Below are 22,351 nucleotides of genomic sequence, written 5' to 3' on the forward strand. Positions count from 1 at the left end.
TTTTTTTGACGGGAAAATTTTAAAAATTAGAATTTTTGGGAATTTATTTTGATTTTGGGGGCGTTTAGGATGAAAACTTTGAAATTTTCAGGGATTTGGGGCCAAATTTGGGAATTTTTATGTAGAAAAATCAGAAATTTGGGGATTTTTGCTCCAAATTTGACGATTTTGGGTGAAACCCCAAAAAATTTGGGAATTTTAGGCAATTTTGGGATTTTTTGAGGGAAATTTTTGCAGAAAAATCCCAAAATTCTGAAATTTGAGGGAAATTTTGAGGAGAATTTTGGTGAAAAACCAAAAAAATTTGAATTTCAGGCGGAATTTTTGGTGATTTTTAAATTTTTTATCCCAAATTTTTGGGTTTTATCCCAAATTTTGGGGTTTTTTCCCAATTTTTTGGGATTTTTCAAATTTGAGGAATTTTTTGGGTCTTTTTTCCCAATTTTTGGGGTTTTTTATGTGAAATTTTTGAATTTTTTTGGTTGCAGGAGGAGCTGGAGCACCTGAACGAGGCCAACGCTGAAATCAACAGGGGGGAACTGGAGCTGGATGTGAGGAACTGGGAGGGACTGGGATGAACTGGGAGGGAACTGGGAGGAACTGGGAGAGGAGTTTGGGGTGAAAAATGGGGGAGAAAAAGGAAAAATTTGGGAAAAAATGGGAAAAATTGGGAAAAAATTGAATTTTTGGGGGAAAAATTGGTGAAAAATGGGGAATTGGGGATACTGGGAGGGAACTGGGATGAACTGGGAGGGACTGGGAGGGACTGGGAGAGGAGTTTGGGGTGAAAAATGGGGAAAAAAAGGGAAAAATTGGGAAAAAATTGGGAAAAAATTGGGAAAAAATTGAAATTTTGGGGGAAAATTGATGAAAAATGGGGAATTGGGGATACTGGGATGGACTGGGATGAACTGGGAGGGACTGGGAGGGAACTGGGATGAACTGGGAGAGGAGTTTGGGGTGAAAAATGGGGAAAAAAAGGAAAAATTTGGGAAAAAATGGGAAAAATTTGGATTTTTTTGGGGAAAATTGATGAAAAATGGGGAATTGGGGATACTGGGATGGACTGGGAGGGAACTGGGATGGACTGGGAGGGGACTGGGAGGAACTGGGAGGGACTGGGATGAACTGGGAGAGGAGTTTGGGGTGAAAAATGGGGAAAAAATGGGAAAAATTTGGGAAAAAAATGGGAAAAAAATTGAATTTTGTGGGGAAAATTGATGAAAAATGGGGAATTGGGGATACTGGGATGGACTGGGAGGGACTGGGAGGGAACTGGGATGGAACTGGGATGAACTGGGAGGGGACTGGGAGAGGAGTTTGGGGTGAAAAATTGGGGAAAAAGGGAAAAAGACTGGGGGAGGAGTTTGGGGTGAAAAATGGGAAAAAGGGGAAAAGTGGGGAAAATTTGGGGGTTTTTTCCCCCCAAGCCATCCCAAACCAGTTCAAACCAGTTCCAAACTGGTTTCCAGTTCCTGCTTCCCAGTCCCAAACTGGTTTCCCAGTCCAAGCCAGTCCAAACCAGTCCCAAACTGGTTTCCCAGTCCAAACCAGTCCAAACCAGTCCCAAACTGGTTTTCACAGTCCAAACCAGTCCCAAACTGGTTTTCCCAGTCCCAGACTAGTTTTCCCAGTCCAAACCAGTCCCTCCCAGTCCCAAACTGGTTTCCCAGTCCAAACCAGTCCCAAACTGGTTTTCCCAGTCCCTCCCAGTTGCTCCCAGTCCCAAACTGGTTTTCCCAGTCCGTCCCAGTCCAAGCCAGTCCAAACCAGTCCCAAACTGGTTTTCCCAATTCCTCACAGTCCCTCCCAGTCCAAACCAGTCCCAAACTGGTCTCTCCCAGGCCGCCCGTTCCTGGTACCGGCGCATCCTGTCGGACTCGGCGCGCGAGTTGAACTCTCAGGGCTCCCAAACCAGTCCAAACCAGTTCAAACCAGTCCAAACCAGTCCCAAACTGGTATTCCCAGCCCATCCCAGTCCAAACCAGTCCCTCCCAGTCCAAACCAGTCCAAACCAGTCCCAAACTGGTTTCTGCCCCCCCCAGGCCGCCCGTTCCCGGTACCGGCGCATCCTGTCGGACTCGGTGCGCAAGTTGAACTCTCAGGGCTCCCAAACCAGTCCAAACCAGTTCAAACCAGTCCCAAACTGGTTTTCCCACTCCAAACCAGTCCATCCCACTCCAAACCAGTCCAAACCAGTCCAAACCAGTCCCTCCCAGTTCAAACCAGTCCCAAACTGGTCTCTCCCAGGCCGCCCGTTCCCGGTACCGCCGCATCCTGTCGGACTCGGCGCGCAAGTTGAACTCTCAGGGCTCCCAAACCAGTCCAAACCAGTTCAAACCAGTCCCAAACTTGTTGTCCCAGTCCCTCCCACTCCAAACCAGTTCAAACCAGTTCAAACCAGTCCCAAACTGGTCTCTCCCAGGCCGCCCGTTCCTGGTACCGGCGCATCCTGTCGGACTCGGTGCGCAAGTTGAACTCTCAGGGCTCCCAAACCAGTCCAAACCAGTCCAAACCAGTTCAAACCATTCCAAACCAGTTCCAACGAGTCCAAACCAGTTCAAACCAGTTCAAACCAGTTCGAACCAGTCCCAAACTGGTCTCTCCCAGGCCGCCCGTTCCCGGTACCGGCGCATCCTGTCGGACTCGGCGCGCAAGTTGAACTCTCAGGGCTCCCAGCTGGGCACCTGCATCGAGAGAGCGCGGCCGTACTACGAGGCCAGGAGGAGAGCCAAGGAGGTACCAGGGGGGTTTTGGGGTGAAAAAGGGGGAAAATGGGAAAAAAGGAGAAAAAAAGGGGGAAAAAAGGAAAAAAAATGGCAAAAAATAAAAAAAATGGAGAAAATCGGTGAAAAAATGGGGAAAAAAACGGGAATAAATGGGAAAAAATGGAGGAAAAATTGGGATTTGTGTCCCAAAGGCCATCCCAAACCTTCTCCAGATCTTCTCCAACCCATCACAAACCTTCTCCAAACCTTCTCCAACCCATCCCAAATCTTCTCCAACCATCTCAAACCTTCTTCAGATCTTCTCCATCCATCCCAAACCTTCTCCAGACCCCATCCCACCTTCTCCAATCCATCCCAAACCTTCTCCAAACCTTCTCCAACCATCCCAAACCCCATCCCACCTTCTCCAAACCCCATCCCTTCTTCTCCAACCCATCCTAAACCTTCTCCAAACCCCATCCCACCTTCTCCATCCATCCCAAACCTTCTCCAAACGATCCCAAACCTTCTCCAAACCCCATCCCACCTTCTCCAAACCTTCTCCAACCTTCTCCAAACCCCATCCCACCTTCTCCAAACCTTCTCCACCCATCCCAAACCCCATCCCACCTTCTCCAAACCTCATCCCACCTTCTCCAACCTCATCCCACCTTCTCCAACCCCATCCCACCATCTCCAAACCCCATCTCACCATCTCCAAACCCCATCCCACCATCTCCAAACCCCATCCCACCCCCCAACCCCCCCCTCAGAACCTTCCAGAACCCCCAGACCTCCCGTCACCACCCGATTTCCGCGGTTCAGGCGCAGCAGGAGACGCAGCGGGCGGCGCTGCGCTACGAGCGTCCATCCCAAACCTTCTCCATCCATCCCAAACCTTCTCCATCCATCCCAAACCTTCTCCATCCATCCCAAACTTTCTTTGACCATCCCAAACCTTCTCTAAACCCTGTCCCACCTTCTCCAGACGTTCTCCAACCATCACAAACCCCATCCCACCTTCTCCAAACTCCATCCCACCTTCTCCAGACCTTCTCCAACCCATCCCACCTCTCAAACCCCATCCCACCTTCTCCAACCATCCCAAACCTTCTCCATCCATCCCAAACCTTCTCCAAACTATCCCAAACCTTCTCCAAACCCCATCCCACCTTCTCCAAACCTTCTCCAACCATCCCAAACCCCATCCCACCTTCTCCAAACCCCATCCCTTCTTCTCCAACCCATCCCAAACCTCCTCCAAACCCCATCCCACCATCCCCAAACCCCATCCCACCTTCTCCAAACCCCATCCCACCTCCTCCAAACCCCATCCCACCATCTCCAACCCCCATCCCACCCCCCAAACCCCCCCTCAGAACCTTCCAGAACCCCCAGACCTCCCGTCACCGCCCGATTTCCGCGGTTCAGGCGCAGCAGGAGACGCAGCGGGCGGCGCTGCGCTACGAGCGTCCATCCCAAACCTTCTCCATCCATCCCAAACCTTCTTTGACCATTCCAAACCTTCTCTAAACCCTGTCCCACTTTCTCCAGACGTTCTCCAACCATCACAAACCCCATCCCACCTTCTCCAAACTCCATCCCACCTTCTCCAGACCTTCTCCAACCCATCCCACCTCTCAAACCCCATCCCACCTCTCAAACCCCATCCCACCTCTCAAACCCCATCCCACCTTCTCCAACCCATCCCAAACCTTCTCCAACCATCCCAAACCTTCTCCAACCATCCCAAAACTTCTCCAACCATCCCAAACCTTCTCCAACCATCACAAACCTTCTCCAAACCCCATCCCACCTTCTCCAAACCTTCTCCATCCATCCCAAACCCCATCCCAAATCTCCTCCAAACCCCATCCCACCATCTCCAAACCCCATCCCACCTTCTCCAAACCCCATCCCACCATCTCCAAACCCCATCCCACCTTCTCCAAACCCCATCCCACCATCTCCAAACCCCATCCCACCTTCTCCAAACCCCATCCCACCATCTCCAAACCCCATCCCACCTTCTCCAAACCCCATCCCACCATCTCCAAAGCTTGTCCAACCATCCCAAACCTTCTCCAACCCCCATCCCACCATCTCCAAACCCCATCCCACCCCTCAAACCCCCCCTCAGAACCTTCCAGAACCCCCAGACCTCCCGTCACCGCCCGATTTCCGCGGTTCAGGCGCAGCAGGAGACGCAGCGGGCGACGCTGCGCTACGAGCATCCACCCCAAACCTTCTCCATCCATCCCAAACCTTCTCCATCCATCCCAAACCTTCTCCATCCATCCCAAACCTTCTCCATCCATCCCAAACCTTCTCCAACCATCCCAAACCCCATCCCACCTTCTCCATCCCATCCCAAACCTTCTCCAGCCCATCCCAAACCTTCTCCATCCATCCCAAACCTTCTCCATCCATCCCAAACCTTCTTTGACCATCCCACCATCCCCAAACCCCATCCCACCTTCCCCAGACCTTCTCCATCCATCTCCAAACCCCAACCCACCATCTCCAAACCCCATCCCACCCCCCAAACCCCCCCTCAGAACCTTCCAGAACCCCCAGACCTCCCGTCACCGCCCGATTTCCGCGGTTCAGGCGCAGCAGGAGACGCAGCGGGCGGCACTGCGCTACGAGCGTCCATCCCAAACCTTCTCCATCCATCCCAAACCTTCTTTGACCATCCCAAACCTTCTCTAAACCCTGTCCCACCTTCTCCAGACGTTCTCCAACCATCACAAACCCCATCCCACCTTCTCTAAACTCCATCCCACCTTCTCCAGACCTTCTCCAACCCATCCCACCTCTCAAACCCCTTCCCACCTCTCAAACCCCATCCCACCTTCTCCAACCCATCCCAAACCTTCTCCAACCATCCCAAACCTCCTCCAAACCCCATCCCACCTTCTCCATCCATCCCAAACCCCATCCCACCTTCTCCAAAGCTTCTCCAACCCACCCCAAACCTTCTCCATCCATCCCAAACCTTCCCCAAACCCCATCCCACCATCTCCAAACCCCATCCCACCTCCTCCAAACCCCATCCCAAACCTTCTCCAAACCCCATCCCACCATCTCCAAACCCCATCCCACCTCCTCCAAACCCCATCCCACCCCTCAAACCCCCCCTCAGAACCTTCCAGAACCCCCAGACCTCCCGTCACACCCCGCTTTCCGCGGTTCAGGCGCAGCAGGAGACGCAGCGGGCGGCGCTGCGCTACGAGCGCGCCGTGGGGATGCACAACGCCGCGCGCGAGATGGTCTTCGTGGCCGAGCAGGGCATGGGCACCGGCAAGAACCGCCTGGACCCCACCTGGCAGGAGATGCTCAACCACGCCACCAGGAAGGTGGGATGGGGTCTGGAGAAGGTTTGGAGATGGTGGGATGGGGTTTGGGATGGATGGAGAAGGTCTGGAGATGGTGAGATGGGGTTTGGAGATGGTGGGATGGGGCTTGGAGTAGGTTTGGGATGGATGGAGAAGGTGGGATGGGGTTTGGAGAAGGTGGGTCGGGATTTGAGATGGTTGTAGAACATCTGGAGAAGGTTTGGGATGGTTGGAGAAGATCTGGAGAAGGTGGGATGGGGTTTGGAGAAGGCGGGATGGGGTTTGGAGAAGGTGGGATGGGGTTTGGGATGGTTGGAGAACGTTTGGAGGAGGTGGAACGAGATTTGGAGAAGGTTTGAGATGGTTGGAGAAGGTTTGGGATGGGTTGGAGAAGGTCTGGGATGGGTTGGAGAAGGTTTGGGATGGATGGAGAAGGTTTGGGATGGTGGGAATGGCAAGAACCGCCTGGACCCCACCTGGCAGGAGATGCTCAACGACGCCACCAGGAAGGTGGGAATGGGATGGAGATGGTGGGATGGGGTTTGGGATGGATGGAGAAGGTTTGGAGATGGTGGGATGGGGTTTGGAGAAGGTTTGGGATGGATGGAGAAGGTGGGATGGGGTCTGGAGATGGTGGGATGGGGTTTGGAGAAGGTTTGGAGAAGGTGGGATGGGGTTTGGGATGGTTGGAGAAGATCTGGAGAAGGTGGGATGAGATTTGGAGAAGGTTTGGGATGGATGGAGAAGGTTTGGAGAAGGTGGGATGGGGCTTGAGATGGTTGGAGAAGGTTTGGAGAAGGTTGGATGAGGTTGGAGAAGGTCTGGGATGGGTTGGAGAAAATCTGGAGAAGGTGGGATGAGGTTTGGGATGGATGGAGAAGAAGGGATGGGGTTTGGAGAAGGTGGGATGAGGTTTGGGATGGATGGAGCAGGTGAGATGGGGTTTGGAGAAGGTCTGGGATGGGTTGGAGAAGGTTTGGGATGGGTTGGAGAAGATCTGGAGAAGGTTTGGGATGGTTGGAGAAGATCTGGAGAAGGTTTGAAGAAATTTTGGGAATTTCTGGTGATTTTTGCCTCTATTTTCCTCATTTTTGACCCATTTTTTGGGGGACTTTCTCCATTTTCCCTCTTTTTTTTGAGATTTCCTCCATTCCCAAGAATTCCCCTCATTCCCAACAACTTTCCCAAGATTTTCTCCATTCCCAACCCCAAATCCCAACAAATTTTGGGTCTTTTTTTCCATTTTTTCACCCTTTTTTTTTCCGTTTTTTCCCCGTTTTTTCTCCAATTTTCAATGGAATTTTTTGGGAATTTCCCAATTTTTCCCTCTTTTTTTTGAGATTTCCTCCATTCCCAAGAATTCCCGTCATTCCCAACAATTTTTCCAGGATTTTCCTCATTCCCAACCCCAAATCCCCAAAAATTTTGCGTCGTTTTTCTCAGTTTCTTCACCGTTTTCCGCCGTTTTTTCGCCGTTTTCCCTCCGATTTTCGCCGGGTTTTTTTTGGAACCTTCCGGAAATTCCCCTCCCTGAGGGGATTCCCGGGATTTCTGGGCATTCCAGGTGAACGAGGCGGAGCAGGAGCGGCTCTGGAGCGAGCGGGAGCACCAGCGCGTGACGCGGCTCTGCCAGGAGGCCGAGGCCGAGGTGCAGCGGCTGCAGAAATCCCTGAGGCGCGACATCGCCCGCAGCCGGCCCTACTTCGAGCTCAAGGCCCAGTTCAACCTGCGCCTCGAGGTACTGGGAGCACTGGGATGGACTGGGAGGGACACTGGGATGGACTGGGAGCACTGGGAGAAGGATTGGAGTGGATACTGGGGGTACTGGGAGCATTGGAAGGGACTGGGAGCACTGGGAGCCGTCCCTACTTCGAGCTCAAGGCCCAGTTCAACCTGCGCCTCGAGGTACTGGGAGCACTGGGATGGACTGGGAGAGGCACTGGGAGCACTGGGAAAAGGATTGGAGTGGATACTGGGAGCACTGGGATGGACTGGGATTGGTTACTGGGAGCACTGGGAGCCGGCCCTACTTCAAGCTCAAGGCCCAGTTCAACCTGCGCCTCGAGGTACTGGGAGCACTGGGAGCCACTGGGAGGGACACTGGGAGCACTGGGAGAAGGATTGGGGTGGATACTGGGGGCACTGGGAGCTCTGGAAGGGACTGGGATGGACTGGGAGCCGGCCCTACTTGGAGCTCAAGGCCCAGTTCAACCTGCGCCTCGAGGTACTGGGAGCACTGGGATGGACTGGGAGGGACACTGGGAGGGACTGGGAGCACTGGGAGAAGGATTGGAGTGGATAGTGGGGGTACTGGGAGCACTGGAAGGGACTGGGAGCACTGGGAGCCGGCCCTACTTCGAGCTCAAGGCCCAGTTCAACCTGTGCCTCGAGGTACTGGGAGCACTGGGATGGACTGGGAGGGACACTGGGATGGACTGGGAGCACTGGGAGGGACTGGGAGCACTGGGAGTGGTTACTGGGAGCACTGGGATGGACTGGGATTGGTTACTGGGAGCACTGGGAGCCGGCCCTACTTGGAGCTCAAGGCCCAGTTCAACCTGCGCCTCGAGGTACTGGGAGCACTGGGATGGACTGGGAGGGACTGGGATGGACTGGGAGTCCCAGTTTGACCTGATACGGGGGGTACTGGGAGCACTGGGAGCCCTACTTGGAGCTCAAGGCCCAGTTCAACCTGCGCCTCGAGGTACTGGGAGCACTGGGAGCCACTGGGAGAGGCACTGGGAGCACTGGGAGAAGGATTGGAGTGGATACTGGGGGCACTGGGAGCTCTGGAAGGGACTGGGATGGACTGGGAGGGACTGAGATGGACTGGGAGTCCCAGTTTGGCCTGATAGTGGGAGCACTGGAAGGGACTGGGAGCACTGGGAGGCACTGGGAGCACTGGGAGGCACTGGGAGGGACACTGGGAGCACTGGGAGAAGGTTTGGAGTCGATACTGGGGATACTGGGAGCACTGGGAGGGACTGGGAGCACTGGGAGCACTGGGAGCACTGGGATTGGTTACTGGGAGCACTGGGAGCCGGCCCTACTTGGAGCTCAAGGCCCAGTTCAACCTGCGCCTCGAGGTACTGGGAGCACTGGGAGCCACTGGGAGGGACACTGGGAGCACTGGGAGGGACTGGGAGTCCCAGTTCGGCCTGATACGGGGGGTACTGGGAGCACTGGGATGTACTGGGATGGACTGGGAGCACTCAGAGGGACTAGGAGTCCCAGTTTGGCCTGATACTGGAGGTACTGGGAGCACTGGGAGGGACTGGGAGGGACTGGAAGTGGTTACTGGGAGCACTGGGAGCACTGGGAGCCGGCCCTACTTGGAGCTCAAGGCCCAGTTCAACCTGCGCCTCGAGGTACTGGGAGCACTGGGAGGTACTGGGAGGGACACTGGGAGGGACTGGGAGCACTGGGATTGGTTACTGGGAGCACTGGGATTGGTTACTGGGAGCACTGGGAGCCGGCCCTACTTCGAGCTCAAGGCCCAGTTCAACCTGCGCCTCGAGGTACTGGGAGCACTGGGATGGACTGGGAGAGGCACTGGGAGCACTGGGAGAAGGATTGGAGTGGATACTGGGGGCACTGGGAGCTCTGGAAGGGACTGGGATGGACTGGGAGGGACTGAGATGGACTGGGAGTCCCAGTTTGGCCTGATAGTGGGAGCACTGGAAGGGACTGGGAGCACTGGGAGGCACTGGGAGGGACTGGGAGGGACACTGGGAGCACTGGGAGAAGGTTTGGAGTCGATACTGGGGATACTGGGAGCACTGGGAGGGACTGGGAGCACTGGGAGCACTGGGAGGGTCTGGGAGCACTGGGAGCCGGCCCTACTTCGAGCTCAAGGCCCAGTTCAACCTGCGCCTCGAGGTACTGGGAGCACTGGGAGCCACTGGGAGAGGCACTGGGACCAGTTTGGGTCACTGGGAAAAGGATTGGAGTGGATACTGGGGGTACTGGGAGCACTGGGATGGACTGGGAGCACTGGGAGGCACTGGGAAGGACTGGGAGTACCAGTTTGGCTGGATAGTGGGAGTACTGGGAGCACTGGGATGGACTGGGAGGGACTGGGAGCACTGAGAGTGGTTACTGGGAGCACTGGGAGCCAGCCCTACTTCGAGCTCAAGGCCCAGTTCAACCTGCGCCTCGAGGTACTGGGAGCACTGGGATGGACTGGGAGGGACACTGGGACCAGTTTGGGTCACTGGGAGAAGGATTGGAGTGGATACTGGGGGTACTGGGAGCACTGGAAGGGACTGGGAGCACTGGGAGCCGGCCCTACTTCGAGCTCAAGGCCCAGTTCAACCTGCGCCTCGAGGTACTGGGAGCACTGGGATGGACTGGGAGAGTCACTGGGAGCACTGGGAGGGACTGGGAGGGACTGGGAGTCCCAGTTTGGCCTGATACGGGGGGTACTGGGAGCACTGGGAGCCCTACTTGGAGCTCAAGGCCCAGTTCAACCTGCGCCTCGAGGTACTGGGAGCACTGGGAGCCACTGGGAGAGGCACTGGGAGCACTGGGAGAAGGATTGGAGTGGATACTGGGGGCACTGGGAGCTCTGGAAGGGACTGGGATGGACTGGGAGGGACTGAGATGGACTGGGAGTCCCAGTTTGGCCTGATAGTGGGAGCACTGGAAGGGACTGGGAGCACTGGGAGGCACTGGGAGGGACTGGGAGGGACACTGGGAGCACTGGGAGAAGGTTTGGAGTCGATACTGGGGATACTGGGAGCACTGGGAGGGACTGGGAGCACTGGGAGCACTGGGAGCACTGGGATTGGTTACTGGGAGCACTGGGAGCACTGGGAGCCAGCCCTACTTCGAGCTCAAGGCCCAGTTCAACCTGCGCCTCGAGGTACTGGGAGCACTGGGATGGACTGGGAGAGAAACTGGGACCAGTTTGGGTCACTGGGAGAATGATTGGAGTGGATACTGGGGGCACTGGGAGCACTGGGATGGACTGGGATGGACTGGGAGCCGGCCCTACTTCGAGCTCAAGGCCCAGTTCAACCTGTGCCTCGAGGTACTGGGAGCACTGGGATGGACTGGGAGGGACACTGGGAGCACTGGGAGGGACTGGGAGGGACTGGAAGTGGTTACTGGGAGCACTGGGAGCACTGGGAGCCGGCCCTACTTGAAGCTCAAGGCCCAGTTCAACCTGCGCCTCGAGGTACTGGGAGCACTGGGATGGACTGGGAGAGTCATAGGGAGCACTGGGAGGGACTGGGAGGGACTGGGAGTCCCAGTTTAGCCTGATACGGGGGGTACTGGGAGCACTGGGAGCCCTACTTCGAGCTCAAGGCCCAGTTCAACCTGCGCCTCGAGGTACTGGGAGCACTGGGATGGACTGGGAGCCACTGGGAGAGTCACTGGGACCAGTTTGGCCTGATACTGGGGGTACTGGGAGCACTGGAAGGGACTGGGATGGACTGGGAGCACTCAGAGGGACTAGGAGTCCCAGTTTGGCCTGATACTGGGAGTACTGGAATGGACTGGGAGCACTGGGAGCCACTGGGAGAAGGATTGGAGTGGATACTGGGAGCACTGGGATGGACTGGGATGGACCGGGAGTCCCAGTTTGGCCGGATAGTGGAGGTACTGGGAGCACTGAGAGGGACTGGGAGCACTGGGAGTGGATACTGGGAGCACTGGGATGGACTCGGAGGGACTGGGAGGGACTGGGAGTCCCAGTTTGGCCGGATACTGGGAGGACTGGGAGCACTGGGAGCCAGCCCTACTTCGAGCTCAAGGCCCAGTTCAACCTGCGCCTCGAGGTACTGGGAGCCACTGGGAGGGACTGGGAGCACTGGGAGGGACTGGGAGGGACTGGGAGTCCCAGTTTGGCCCGATACGGGGGGTACTGGGAGCACTGGGAGCCGGCCCTACTTCGAGCTCAAGGCCCAGTTCAACCTGCGCCTCGAGGTACTGGGAGCACTGGGAGCCACTGGGAGGGACTGGGATGCACTGGGAGAGTCACTGGGACCAGTTTGGCCCAATACTGGGGGTACTGGAATGGACTGGGATGGACTGGGAGCACTCAGAGGGACTAGGAGTCCCAGTTTGGCCTGATACTGGAGGTACTGGGAGCACTGGGATGGACTGGGAGGGACTGGGAGGGACTGGAAGTGGTTACTGGGAGCACTGGGAGCACTGGGAGCCGGCCCTACTTCGAGCTCAAGGCCCAGTTCAACCTGCGCCTCGAGGTACTGGGAGCACTGGGATGGACTGGGAGAAGGATTGGAGTGGATACTGGGGGGACTGGGAGCACTGGGATGGACTGGGAGCACTGGGAGAAGGATTGGAGTGGATACTGGGAGCACTGGGATGGACTGGGATTGGTTACTGGGAGCACTGGGAGCCGGCCCTACTTTGAGCTCAAGGCCCAGTTCAACCTGCGCCTCGAGGTACTGGGAGCACTGGGATGGACTGGGAGAGTCATAGGGAGCACTGGGAGGGACTGGGAGGGACTGGGAGTCCCAGTTTAGCCTGATACGGGGGGTACTGGGAGCACTGGGAGCCCTACTTCGAGCTCAAGGCCCAGTTCAACCTGCGCCTCGAGGTACTGGGAGCACTGGGATGGACTGGGAGGGACTGGGAGAGGCACTGGGACCAGTTTGGGTCACTGGGAGAAAGATTGGAGTGGATACTGGGAGTACTGGGATGGACTGGGAGGGACTGGGATGCACTGGGAGCACTGGGAGAAGGATTGGAGTTGATACTGGGAGCACTGGAATGGACTGGGATGGACTGGGAGCACTGGGATGGACTGGGAGGGACTGGGAGTCCCAGTTTGGCCTGATACTGGGAGCACTGGAAGGGACTGGGAGCACTGGAAGGGACTGGGAGGAACTGAGAGTCCCAGTTTGGCCTGATACTGGGGGTACTGGGAGCACTGGGAGGGACTGGGATGGACTGGGATTGGTTACTGGGAGCACTGGGAGCCGGCCCTACTTCGAGCTCAAGGCCCAGTTCAACCTGCGCCTCGAGGTACTGGGAGCACTGGGATGGACTGGGAGAGGCACTGGGAGCACTGGGAGGGACTGGGAGTTCCAGTTTGACCTGATACGGGGGGTACTGGGAGCACTGGGAGCCCTACTTGGAGCTCAAGGCCCAGTTCAACCTGCGCCTCGAGGTACTGGGAGCACTGGGAGCCACTGGGAGAGGCACTGGGAGCACTGGGAGAAGGATTGGAGTCAATACTGGGGGTACTGGGAGCTCTGGGAGGGACTGGGATGGACTGGGAGGGACTGAGATGGACTGGGAGTCCCAGTTTGGCCTGATAGTGGGAGCACTGGAAGGGACTGGGAGCACTGGGAGGCACTGGGAGGCACTGGGAGGGACTGGGAGGGACACTGGGAGCACTGGGAGAAGGTTTGGAGTCGATACTGGGGATACTGGGAGCACTGGGAGGGACTGGGAGCACTGGGAGCCGGCCCTACTTCGAGCTCAAGGCCCAGTTCAACCTGCGCCTCGAGGTACTGGGAGCAGTGGGATGGACTGGGAGAGGCACTGGGACCAGTTTGGGTCACTGGGAGAAAGATTGGAGTGGATACTGGGGGTACTGGGAGCACTGGGAGCACTGGGAGCCACTGGGAGAGGCACTGGGAGCACTGGGAGAAGGATTGGAGTGGATACTGGGGGCACTGGGAGCTCTGGAAGGGACTGGGATGGACTGGGAGGGACTGAGATGGACTGGGAGTCCCAGTTTGGCCTGATAGTGGGAGCACTGGAAGGGACTGGGAGCACTGGGAGCCACTGGGAGGCACTGGGAGAAGGATTGGAGTGGATACTGGGAGCACTGGGATGGACTGGGAGCACTGGGAGTGGATACTGGGAGCACTGGGATGGACTCGGAGGGATTGGGAGCACTGGGAGGGACTGGGAGTCCCACTTTGGCTCGATACTGGGAGCACTGGGAGGGACTGGGAGCACTGGGATTGGTTACTGGGAGCACTGGGAGCCGGCCCTACTTGGAGCTCAAGGCCCAGTTCAACCTGCGCCTCGAGGTACTGGGAGCACTGGGAGCCACTGGGAGAGGCACTGGGAGCACTGGGAGAAGGATTGGAGTGGATACTGGGAGCACTGGGATGGACTGGGATTGGTTACTGGGAGCACTGGGAGCCGGCCCTACTTCAAGCTCAAGGCCCAGTTCAACCTGCGCCTCGAGGTACTGGGAGCACTGGGAGCCACTGGGAGGGACTGGGAGGGACTGGGAGCACTGGGAGGGACTGGAAGTGGTTACTGGGAGCACTGGGAGCACTGGGAGCCCTACTTGGAGCTCAAGGCCCAGTTCAACCTGCGCCTCGAGGTACTGGGAGCACTGGGAGCCACTGGGAGGGACACTGGGAGCACTGGGAGAGACTGGGACAAACTGGGAAGGACTGGGAGCACTGGGACAAACTGGAATGAACTGGGATGGACTGGGAGGGACTGGGACAAACTGGGATCAACTGGGAAGGACTGGGACAAACTGGGATGGATTGGGAGAGACTGGAATAAACTGGGAGGGACTGGGAGCACTGGGATGAACTGGGATGGACTGGGAGGGACTGGGGGGGACTGAGATGAACTGGGATGGACTGGGATGTACTGGGATAAACTGGGATGGACTGGGATGCATTGGGATGAACTGGGAAGGACTGGGATGAACTGGGAAGGTCTGGGATGGACTGGGAGGGACTGGGACAAACTGGGAAGGACTGGGGCGAACTGGGATAAACTGGGAGGGACTGGGGCGAACTGGGATAAACTGGGAGGGACTGGCACAAACTGGGATGGATTGGGAGAGACTGGAATAAACTGGGATGGACTGGGGTGGACTGGGACAAACTGGGATGAACTGGGAGGGAACTGGGATGAACTGGGACAAACTGGGATGAACTGGGATGGACTGGAAGGGACTGGGATGAACTGGGACAAACTGGGAGGGACTGGGAGGGACTGGGATGGACTGGGACAAACTGGGATGGACTGGGACAAACTGGGAGCACTGGGAAGGACTAGGATGAACTGGGATAAACTGGGATGTACTGGGATAAACTGAGGTGGACTGGGATGGACTGGGATGAACTGGGAGGGACTGGGACAAACTGGGACAAACTGGGATGAACTGGGACCATTTGAAAACAGATTTCCCCCAAATTTCCTCCGATTTCCCCCAAACTTTCACCGATTTTCACCAAATTTCCACCGATTTTCCCCAATTTTTTTACATTTTCCTCCCAGATTTTTGGGGGAATTTTGGGAATTTTTAGGAATTCCTCGGAATCTTCAAGAATTCCTTGGAATTTTCAAGAATTCCTTGGAATTTTTAGGCATCCACCCCAATTTTTAATGAATTTTCAGCCGATTTTTAACCGATTTTCCCCAAATTTCCACCGATTTTCCCCAAATTTTTTACATTTTCCTCCCAGATTTTTTGGGAATTTTGGGAATTTTTAGGAATTCCTTGGAATCTTCAAGAATTCCTTGGAATCTTCCGGAATTCCTTGGAATTTTTAGTCATCAACCCCAATCTTTAACGTATTTTCACCAATTTTTAACCGATTTTCACCAAATTTCCACCGATTTTCCCCAAATTTTCACCGATTTTCCCCAAATTTTTTACATTTTTCCCCCAGATTTTTGGGAATTTTTAGGAATTCTTTGGAATTTTTAAGCACAACCCAAACTTTTAATGAATTTTATCCAATTTTTAACCGATTTTCACCAATTTTTAACCGATTTTCACCAAATTTCCACCGATTTTCCCCAAATTTTTTACATTTTCCCCCAGATTTTTGGGAATTTTGGGAATTTTCATTTATTCCTTGGAAATCTTCAGGAATTCCTTGGAATCTTTAGAAATGCCAAGAAATTTTTAGTCATCGACCCCAATTTTTAATGAATTTTCAGCTGATTTTTAACCGATTTTCCCCAAATTTCCACCGATTTTCCCCAAATTTCCACCAATTATCCCCAAATTTTTTACATTTTCCTCCCAGATTTTTTGGAATTTTTAGGAATTCCTTTGAATTTTTGGGAATTCCTTGGAATTTTTGGGAATTGCTTGGAATCTTCAAGAATTCCTTGGAATCTTTAGCCATCAACCCCAATTTTTAATGAATTTTCAGCCGATTTTTAACCGATTTTCCCCAAATTTTCACCGATTTTCCCCAATTTTTTTACATTTTCCTCCCAGATTTTTTGGGAATTTTGGGAATTTTTAGGAATTCCTTGGAATCTTCAAGAATTCCTTGGAATCTTCAGGAATTCCTTGGAATTTTTAGGCATCAGCCCCAATTTTTAATGAATTTTCAGCCGATTTTTAACCGATTTTCACCAAATTTCCACCGATTTTCACCAAATTTCCACCGATTTTCCCCAATTTTTTTACATTTTCCTCCCAGATTTTTGGGGGAATTTTGGGAATTTTTAGGAATTCCTTGGAATCTTCAAGAATTCCTTGGAATTTTTAGGCATCGACCCCAATTTTTAATGAATTTTCAGCCGATTTTTAACCGATTTTCACCAATTTTTAACCGATTTTCCCCAAATTTTCGCCGTTTTTCCCCCCAGATTTTTTGGGAATTTTGGGAATTTTCAGGAATTCCTTGGAATCCTCAAGAATTCCTTGGAATCTTCTGGAATTCCTTGGAATCTTCAAGAATTCCTTGGAATCTTTAGCCATCAACCCCAATTTTTAATGGATTTTCAGCCGATTTTTAACCGATTTTCACCAAATTTCCACCGATTTTCACCAAACTTCCACCGATTTTCCCCAAATTTTTTACATTTTCCTCCCAGATTTTTGGGAATTTTGGGAATTTTCATTTATTCCTTGAAATTTTTAGGAATTCCTTGGAATCTTTAGTCATCAACCCCAATTTTTAATGGATTTCATCCAATTTTTAACGTATTTTCACCAATTTTTAACCGATTTTCCCCAAATTTCCACCGATTTTCCCCAAATTTTTTACATTTTTCTCCCAGATTTTTTGGGAATTCCCAGATTTTCCCCCTTTTTCCCCTTTCCCAGGAGCACAAGTCCCGGGTGAGCTCTCTGGAGGCGGCGGTGGCGCAGGCCAAGCTGCGTTACTCGGTGGCGCTGCGGAACCTGGAGCAGATCAGCGAGGAGCTGCACGCCCGGCGCCTGCGGAGGATCCTGCGCCGCGGGAAAGTCCGGGAAAACCCCCTGGGAGCCGAGGGGGGCGGCGGGAACGACGGCGGGGAAGGTTCCAGAATGCACGGAGAAAGTTCCAGAATTCACGGAGAAATCCCCGGGAAAATCCCGGAAAGTCACGGGGAAATCAGCGGGAAAATCCCTGAAATTCCCAGAGAAAATTCCAGAATTCCTGGAGAAATCCATGGAATTCCAAGAGAAAATTCTGGGATTCCAAGAGAAAGTTCCGGGATTCCCAGAGAAAGTTCCAGAATTCACGGAGAAAGTTCCAGAATTCACGGAGAAATGCACGGGAAAATCCCTGAAAGTCCTGGGGAAATCAGCGGGAAAATCCCTGAAATTCCCAGAGAAAATTCCAGAATTCCTGGAGAAATCCCTGGAATTTCTGGAGAAAATTCCAGGATTCTGAGAGAAAATTCCAGAATTCACAGAGAAATCCCTGGAGAAATCCCTGAAATTCCTGGAATTCCAAGAGAAAATTCTGGGATTCCCAGAGAAAATTCCAGAATTCACGGAGAAATCCCCGGAATTCCCACAGAAAACCACAAAATTCCTGGAGAAATCCCCGGAATTCCAAGAGAAAATTCTAGAATTCCTGGAGAAATCCCTGGAATTCCCGGGGAAATCCGCGGGATTCACGGAGAAAGTTCCAGAATTCACGGAGAAATCCCTGGAATTCCTGGAGAAATCCCTGAGATTCCCAAAGAAAATTCTAGAATTCCTGGAGAAATCCCTGGAATTCCAAGAGAAAGTTCCAGAATTCACGGAGAAATCCCTGGAGAAATCCCTGGAATTCCTGGAGAAATCCCCAGAATTCCCAGAGAAAATTCCAGAATTCCTGGAGAAATTCCTGGAGAAAGTTCCAGAATTCACAGAGAAATCCCTGGAGAAATCCCCGGAATTCCCACAGAAAACCACAAAATTCCTGAAGAAATCTCTGGAATTCCAAGAGAAAGTTCCGAGATTCCGAGAGAAAATTCCAGAATTCACAGAGAAATCCCCGGAATTCCCAAAGAAATCCCTGGAATTCCCAGAGAAAATTCCAGAATTCCTGGAGAAATCCCTGAAATTCCCAGAATTCCTGGAGAAATTTCCAGAATTCCCGGAGGAAATCTTGGAATTCCCGGCGAAACCTCATCTGGAATGGGAAGAATTCCTGGAATTCCGAGCTCGAATCTCGAAATTCCGACTGAAATTCCCGGAATTCCGAGAGAAAATCTGGGAATTCTGAGGGAAAACCCCGAAATTCCCAGAATTCCTGGAGAAATTTCCAGAATTCCTGGAGGAAATCTTGGAATTCCTGGAATTCCGAGCTCAAATCTCATATTTCCGCCTGAAAATCCCAATGAAATTCCCGGAATTCCGAGAGAAAATCTGGGAATTCCGATGGAAAACCTCGAAATTCCCGGAATTCCGAGAGAAAACCTCGAGATTCCAAGAGAAAATCTGGGAATTCCAAGAGAAATTCTGGGAATTCCGATGGAAAACCTCGAAATTCCGAGAGAAAATCCCGGAATTTTCACCTCCTCCTCACCGGCACCGTCCGGAATTCCGACAGAAAATTCCGGAAATTCCAACGAAAATCCCGGAAATTTCAGCTCCATCCCCTCGGGAAGGTTCGAAATTGCCGGGATTTTGTCGGGAATTCCCGGAATTCCGTGGGAAATTCCGGGAATTCCTCGGGAATCGTCGACGTCCGGGGATTCGCTGTCGCTGCTGAGCCTGCAGACGATCGCCTCGGACCTGCAGAAATTCGATTCCGTGGAACATTTGGCGGGAATTCCGGGAATTTCGGGAATTCCGGACGCGTTGAGCCTGCACGGGGAGGAGTTGGGGGAGGGGAGGAGGAGGAGAAGCTTCCGGCATCGACGGAGCGTCAGCTTGTGAGGGGGAGGGGGGGAATGAGGGAATTCCGGGGGGAAAGTTCCGGAAATTTGGGGAAATACCCAGAAATTCCAAGAAATTCCAAAAAATTCCCAGAAATCCCCAAGAAATCCCAAGGAAAATCCAATAAATTCCGAGGAAATCACAAGAAATTCCGAGAAATTCCAAGAAATCCCAAGAGAATCCCGAGAAATTCCAAGGGAATCCACAGAAAATTCCAAGGAAATCCTGAAAAATTCCAAGGGAATCCCCAAAAAAATTCCCCAGAAAATTCCAAGGAATACCTGAAAAAATCCAAGGAAATTCCAAAAAAAATTCCCAGAAATTCCAAGAAATCTTGAAAAATTCCAAGGAAATCCCAAAAAATCCCATGGAAATTCTGAGAAATTCCAAGGAAATCCCAAAAAATTCCAAGAAATCCCTCAAAATTTCAAGAAATTCCAAGAAATCCCCCAAAATTCCAAGAAATTCCAAGGGAACCCCAAGAAATCCCAAGGAATTTTCCCAAAAAATCCCAAGGAAATTCCAAAAAAGTTCCCAGAAATCCCAAAAAATTCCAAGGGAATCCAGAAAAATTCCCAGAAATCCCAAAAAATCCAAGGAAATTCCAAAAAAAATTCCCAGAAATTCCAAGACATCTCGAGAAATTCCAAGGAAATCCCAAAAATCCCAAGGAAATTCCAAGAAAGTCCAACGAGATCCCAAAAATCCCAAGAAATTCCAAGGAAATCCAGAAAAATCCCACGGACTTCTTGGAAATCCTAAAAAAGTCCCAGGGAATCCCAATAATCCCCCAAAATTTGAAATTTTTGGGAATAAATCCCTGAAATTTGGGATTTTTTTTGGAATAAATCTCAAAAATTTGGGATGAAATCCCCAAAATTCCGAATTTTTTGGGATTAAATCCTCAAAATTTGGGATTTTTTGGGACTAAATCCTCAAAATTCAGAATTTTTGGGCCTAATTTGGGATTTTTTGGGACTCAATCCATAAAAATTTGGGAATTTTGGGATTTATTTAGAATTTTTCCGTCCTAAATCCCCAAATTTGGGATTTTTTGGGCCTAATTCGGAATTTTCTGGGCCTAAATCCTCAAAATTTGGGATTTTTTGGGAATTAATCCATAAAAATTTGAATTTTTGGGGGGATAAATCCCTGAAATTTGGGATTTTTTGGGAATAAATCCCCAAAATTTGGGATTTTTGGGGACTAAATCCCAGAAATTTGGGAAGGAATCGTCAAAATTTAGATTTTTTTGGGACTAAATCTCCAAAATTTGGGATTTTTTGGGATTTTTTTGGGATTTTTTGGGATTTTTTTGGAATTTTTCAGTCCTAAATCCCAAAAATTTTGGATTTTTTGGGTTTAATTCAGAATTTTCTGGGACTAAATCCTCAAAATTTGGGATTTTTTTGAACTAAATCCATAAAAATTTGAATTTTTGGGGAATAAATCCTCAAAATTTGGGATTTTTTTTGTCCCAAATCCCCAAAATTTGGGATTTTTTGGTCCTAAATCCCAAAATTTGGGAATTTTTGGGATTCATTTGGAATTTTTTGATCCCAAATCCCCAAATTTGGGATTTTTTGGTCCCAAATCCCAATTTTCCCCCAGAATTCCCAGCTTTTTTTAGGGAAAATTCTCCTTTTTCCCCCCAAAAAGGCGCCGGGAGCCCAATTGCACTAAAGGGGGGTCGGGAAATTTGGGAATTTTGGGAAAATTGGGAATTTTGGGGGAAATTTGGGAAAATTCGGAAATTTTGGGGAATTTTTGGGAATTTTTTGGGGAATTTTTGGGGAATTTTTTGGGAATTTTTTTTTAATTTCTGGGAAATTTGGGGATTTTTTGGGGGAATTTTTGGGGAATTTTTTTGGATTTTTTGGGGAATTTTTTTTGGAATTTTGGGGAATTTTTTTGGGTGGGGCTGTGATGAGAACTCCCCCCCCCCAAGTTCGAGGCAGCCTCGGGAAAATTTGGGAATTTTTCCAATCCCAAAAAAATCCCAAAAAAATCCCCAAAATTCCCAAAAAATTAAAAAAAATTTTAAAAAAATCTCCAAAAATTCCAAAAAATTCCCCCAAAAATCACCAAAAAATTCCAAAAAATTCCCCAAAAAATCCCCCAAAAATAAAAAAAAATTTAAAAAAATCTCCAATAAAATCCCAAAAAATAAAAAAAAAATCCCCAAAAAATCCCCCAAAAATCCAAAAAAAATCCCCAAATTTTTTTTAAAAAATCCCAAAAAAATCCCCAAAATAAATCCCCAAAAATTCAAAAAAATCCCTCAAAAATTCGAAAAAAATCCCCAAAAAATCCCAAAAAAATAAAAAATTTTTTTTTTTAAATCCCAAAAAATTCCCAAAAAATTCCCCGAAAATCCCCCCAAAAAACCCAAAAAAATCCTAAAAAATTCCCCCAAAAATCAAAAAAAAATCCCAAAAAATCCCAAAAAAATCCCCCAAAAAATTCCCCAAAAAATCCCCCCCAAAATCCCCAAAAAATCCCCCAAAAATCTCCCCAAAATCCCCCAAAAAATCCCAAAATTCCCCAAAAAATCCCAAAAATTCCTCCAGGAATTCCAGGAAAATTTGGGAATTTCAGGGAGGGGATTAAAAAATCCTGGAAAAAATAAAAAGTTGCTCTTAATAAAATTCCTTCTTGTTGTAATTCCTGCTGTGTTGGGTTTTATTTCTCTTAGCCAGGAATTTTTTTGGGAATTATTCCCAATTTTTTTATTAATATTCCCATTTTTTGATGAATTTTCCCTTTTTTTTTGTGAATATTCCCATAAATTTGGGAAATTATTCCCATTTTTTGGGGGCTATTCCCAATTTTTTATGATTATTTTCCTTTTTTGGGGGATTATTTTCCATTTTTTTGGGAATTATTCCCAATTTTTTGTGATTATTTTCCTTTTTTTATGGATTATTCCCCATTTTTTTTGAATTATTCCCAATTTTTTTTTTTCTCATTTTTTTGGAATTATTCCCAATTTTTTGCGATTATTTTCCTTTTTTGGGGGATTATTTTCCATTTTTTGGGAATTATTCCCAAATTTTTGGGGATTTTTCTCTGTTTTTTGGGGCATTATTCCAATTTTTTGGATGATTATTCCCATTTTTTCGAAATTATTCCAATTTTTGGGGGATTATTCCAATTTTTTAATAATTATTCCCATTTTGGGGGGATTTTTCTCCTTTTTTTGTGGATTATTCCCATTTTTTGAATAATTATTCCCATTTTTTTGGGAT

General features: G+C 50.6%; 1 protein-coding gene across 1 annotated transcript; it reads left to right on the forward strand.

Moving 5' to 3' along the window:
• Positions 1-417: 417 nt before the first annotated feature.
• On the forward strand, positions 418-19,103 carry LOC311164874 (uncharacterized protein; the record flags this gene model as incomplete). The annotated part of the gene is made up of 5 exons (XM_084224511.1): positions 418-551; positions 2,611-2,739; positions 5,906-6,067; positions 7,611-7,784; positions 17,073-19,103. Coding segments are annotated over 5 exons (2,630 nt in total), but the record flags the coding sequence as incomplete, so codon positions are not given.
• Between the last annotated feature and the right edge of the window lie 3,248 nt (positions 19,104-22,351).

Source organism: Fringilla coelebs (assembly GCF_963513975.1).
Source record: "Fringilla coelebs genome assembly, chromosome: 39".
Taxonomy (NCBI): Eukaryota; Metazoa; Chordata; class Aves; order Passeriformes; family Fringillidae; genus Fringilla; species Fringilla coelebs.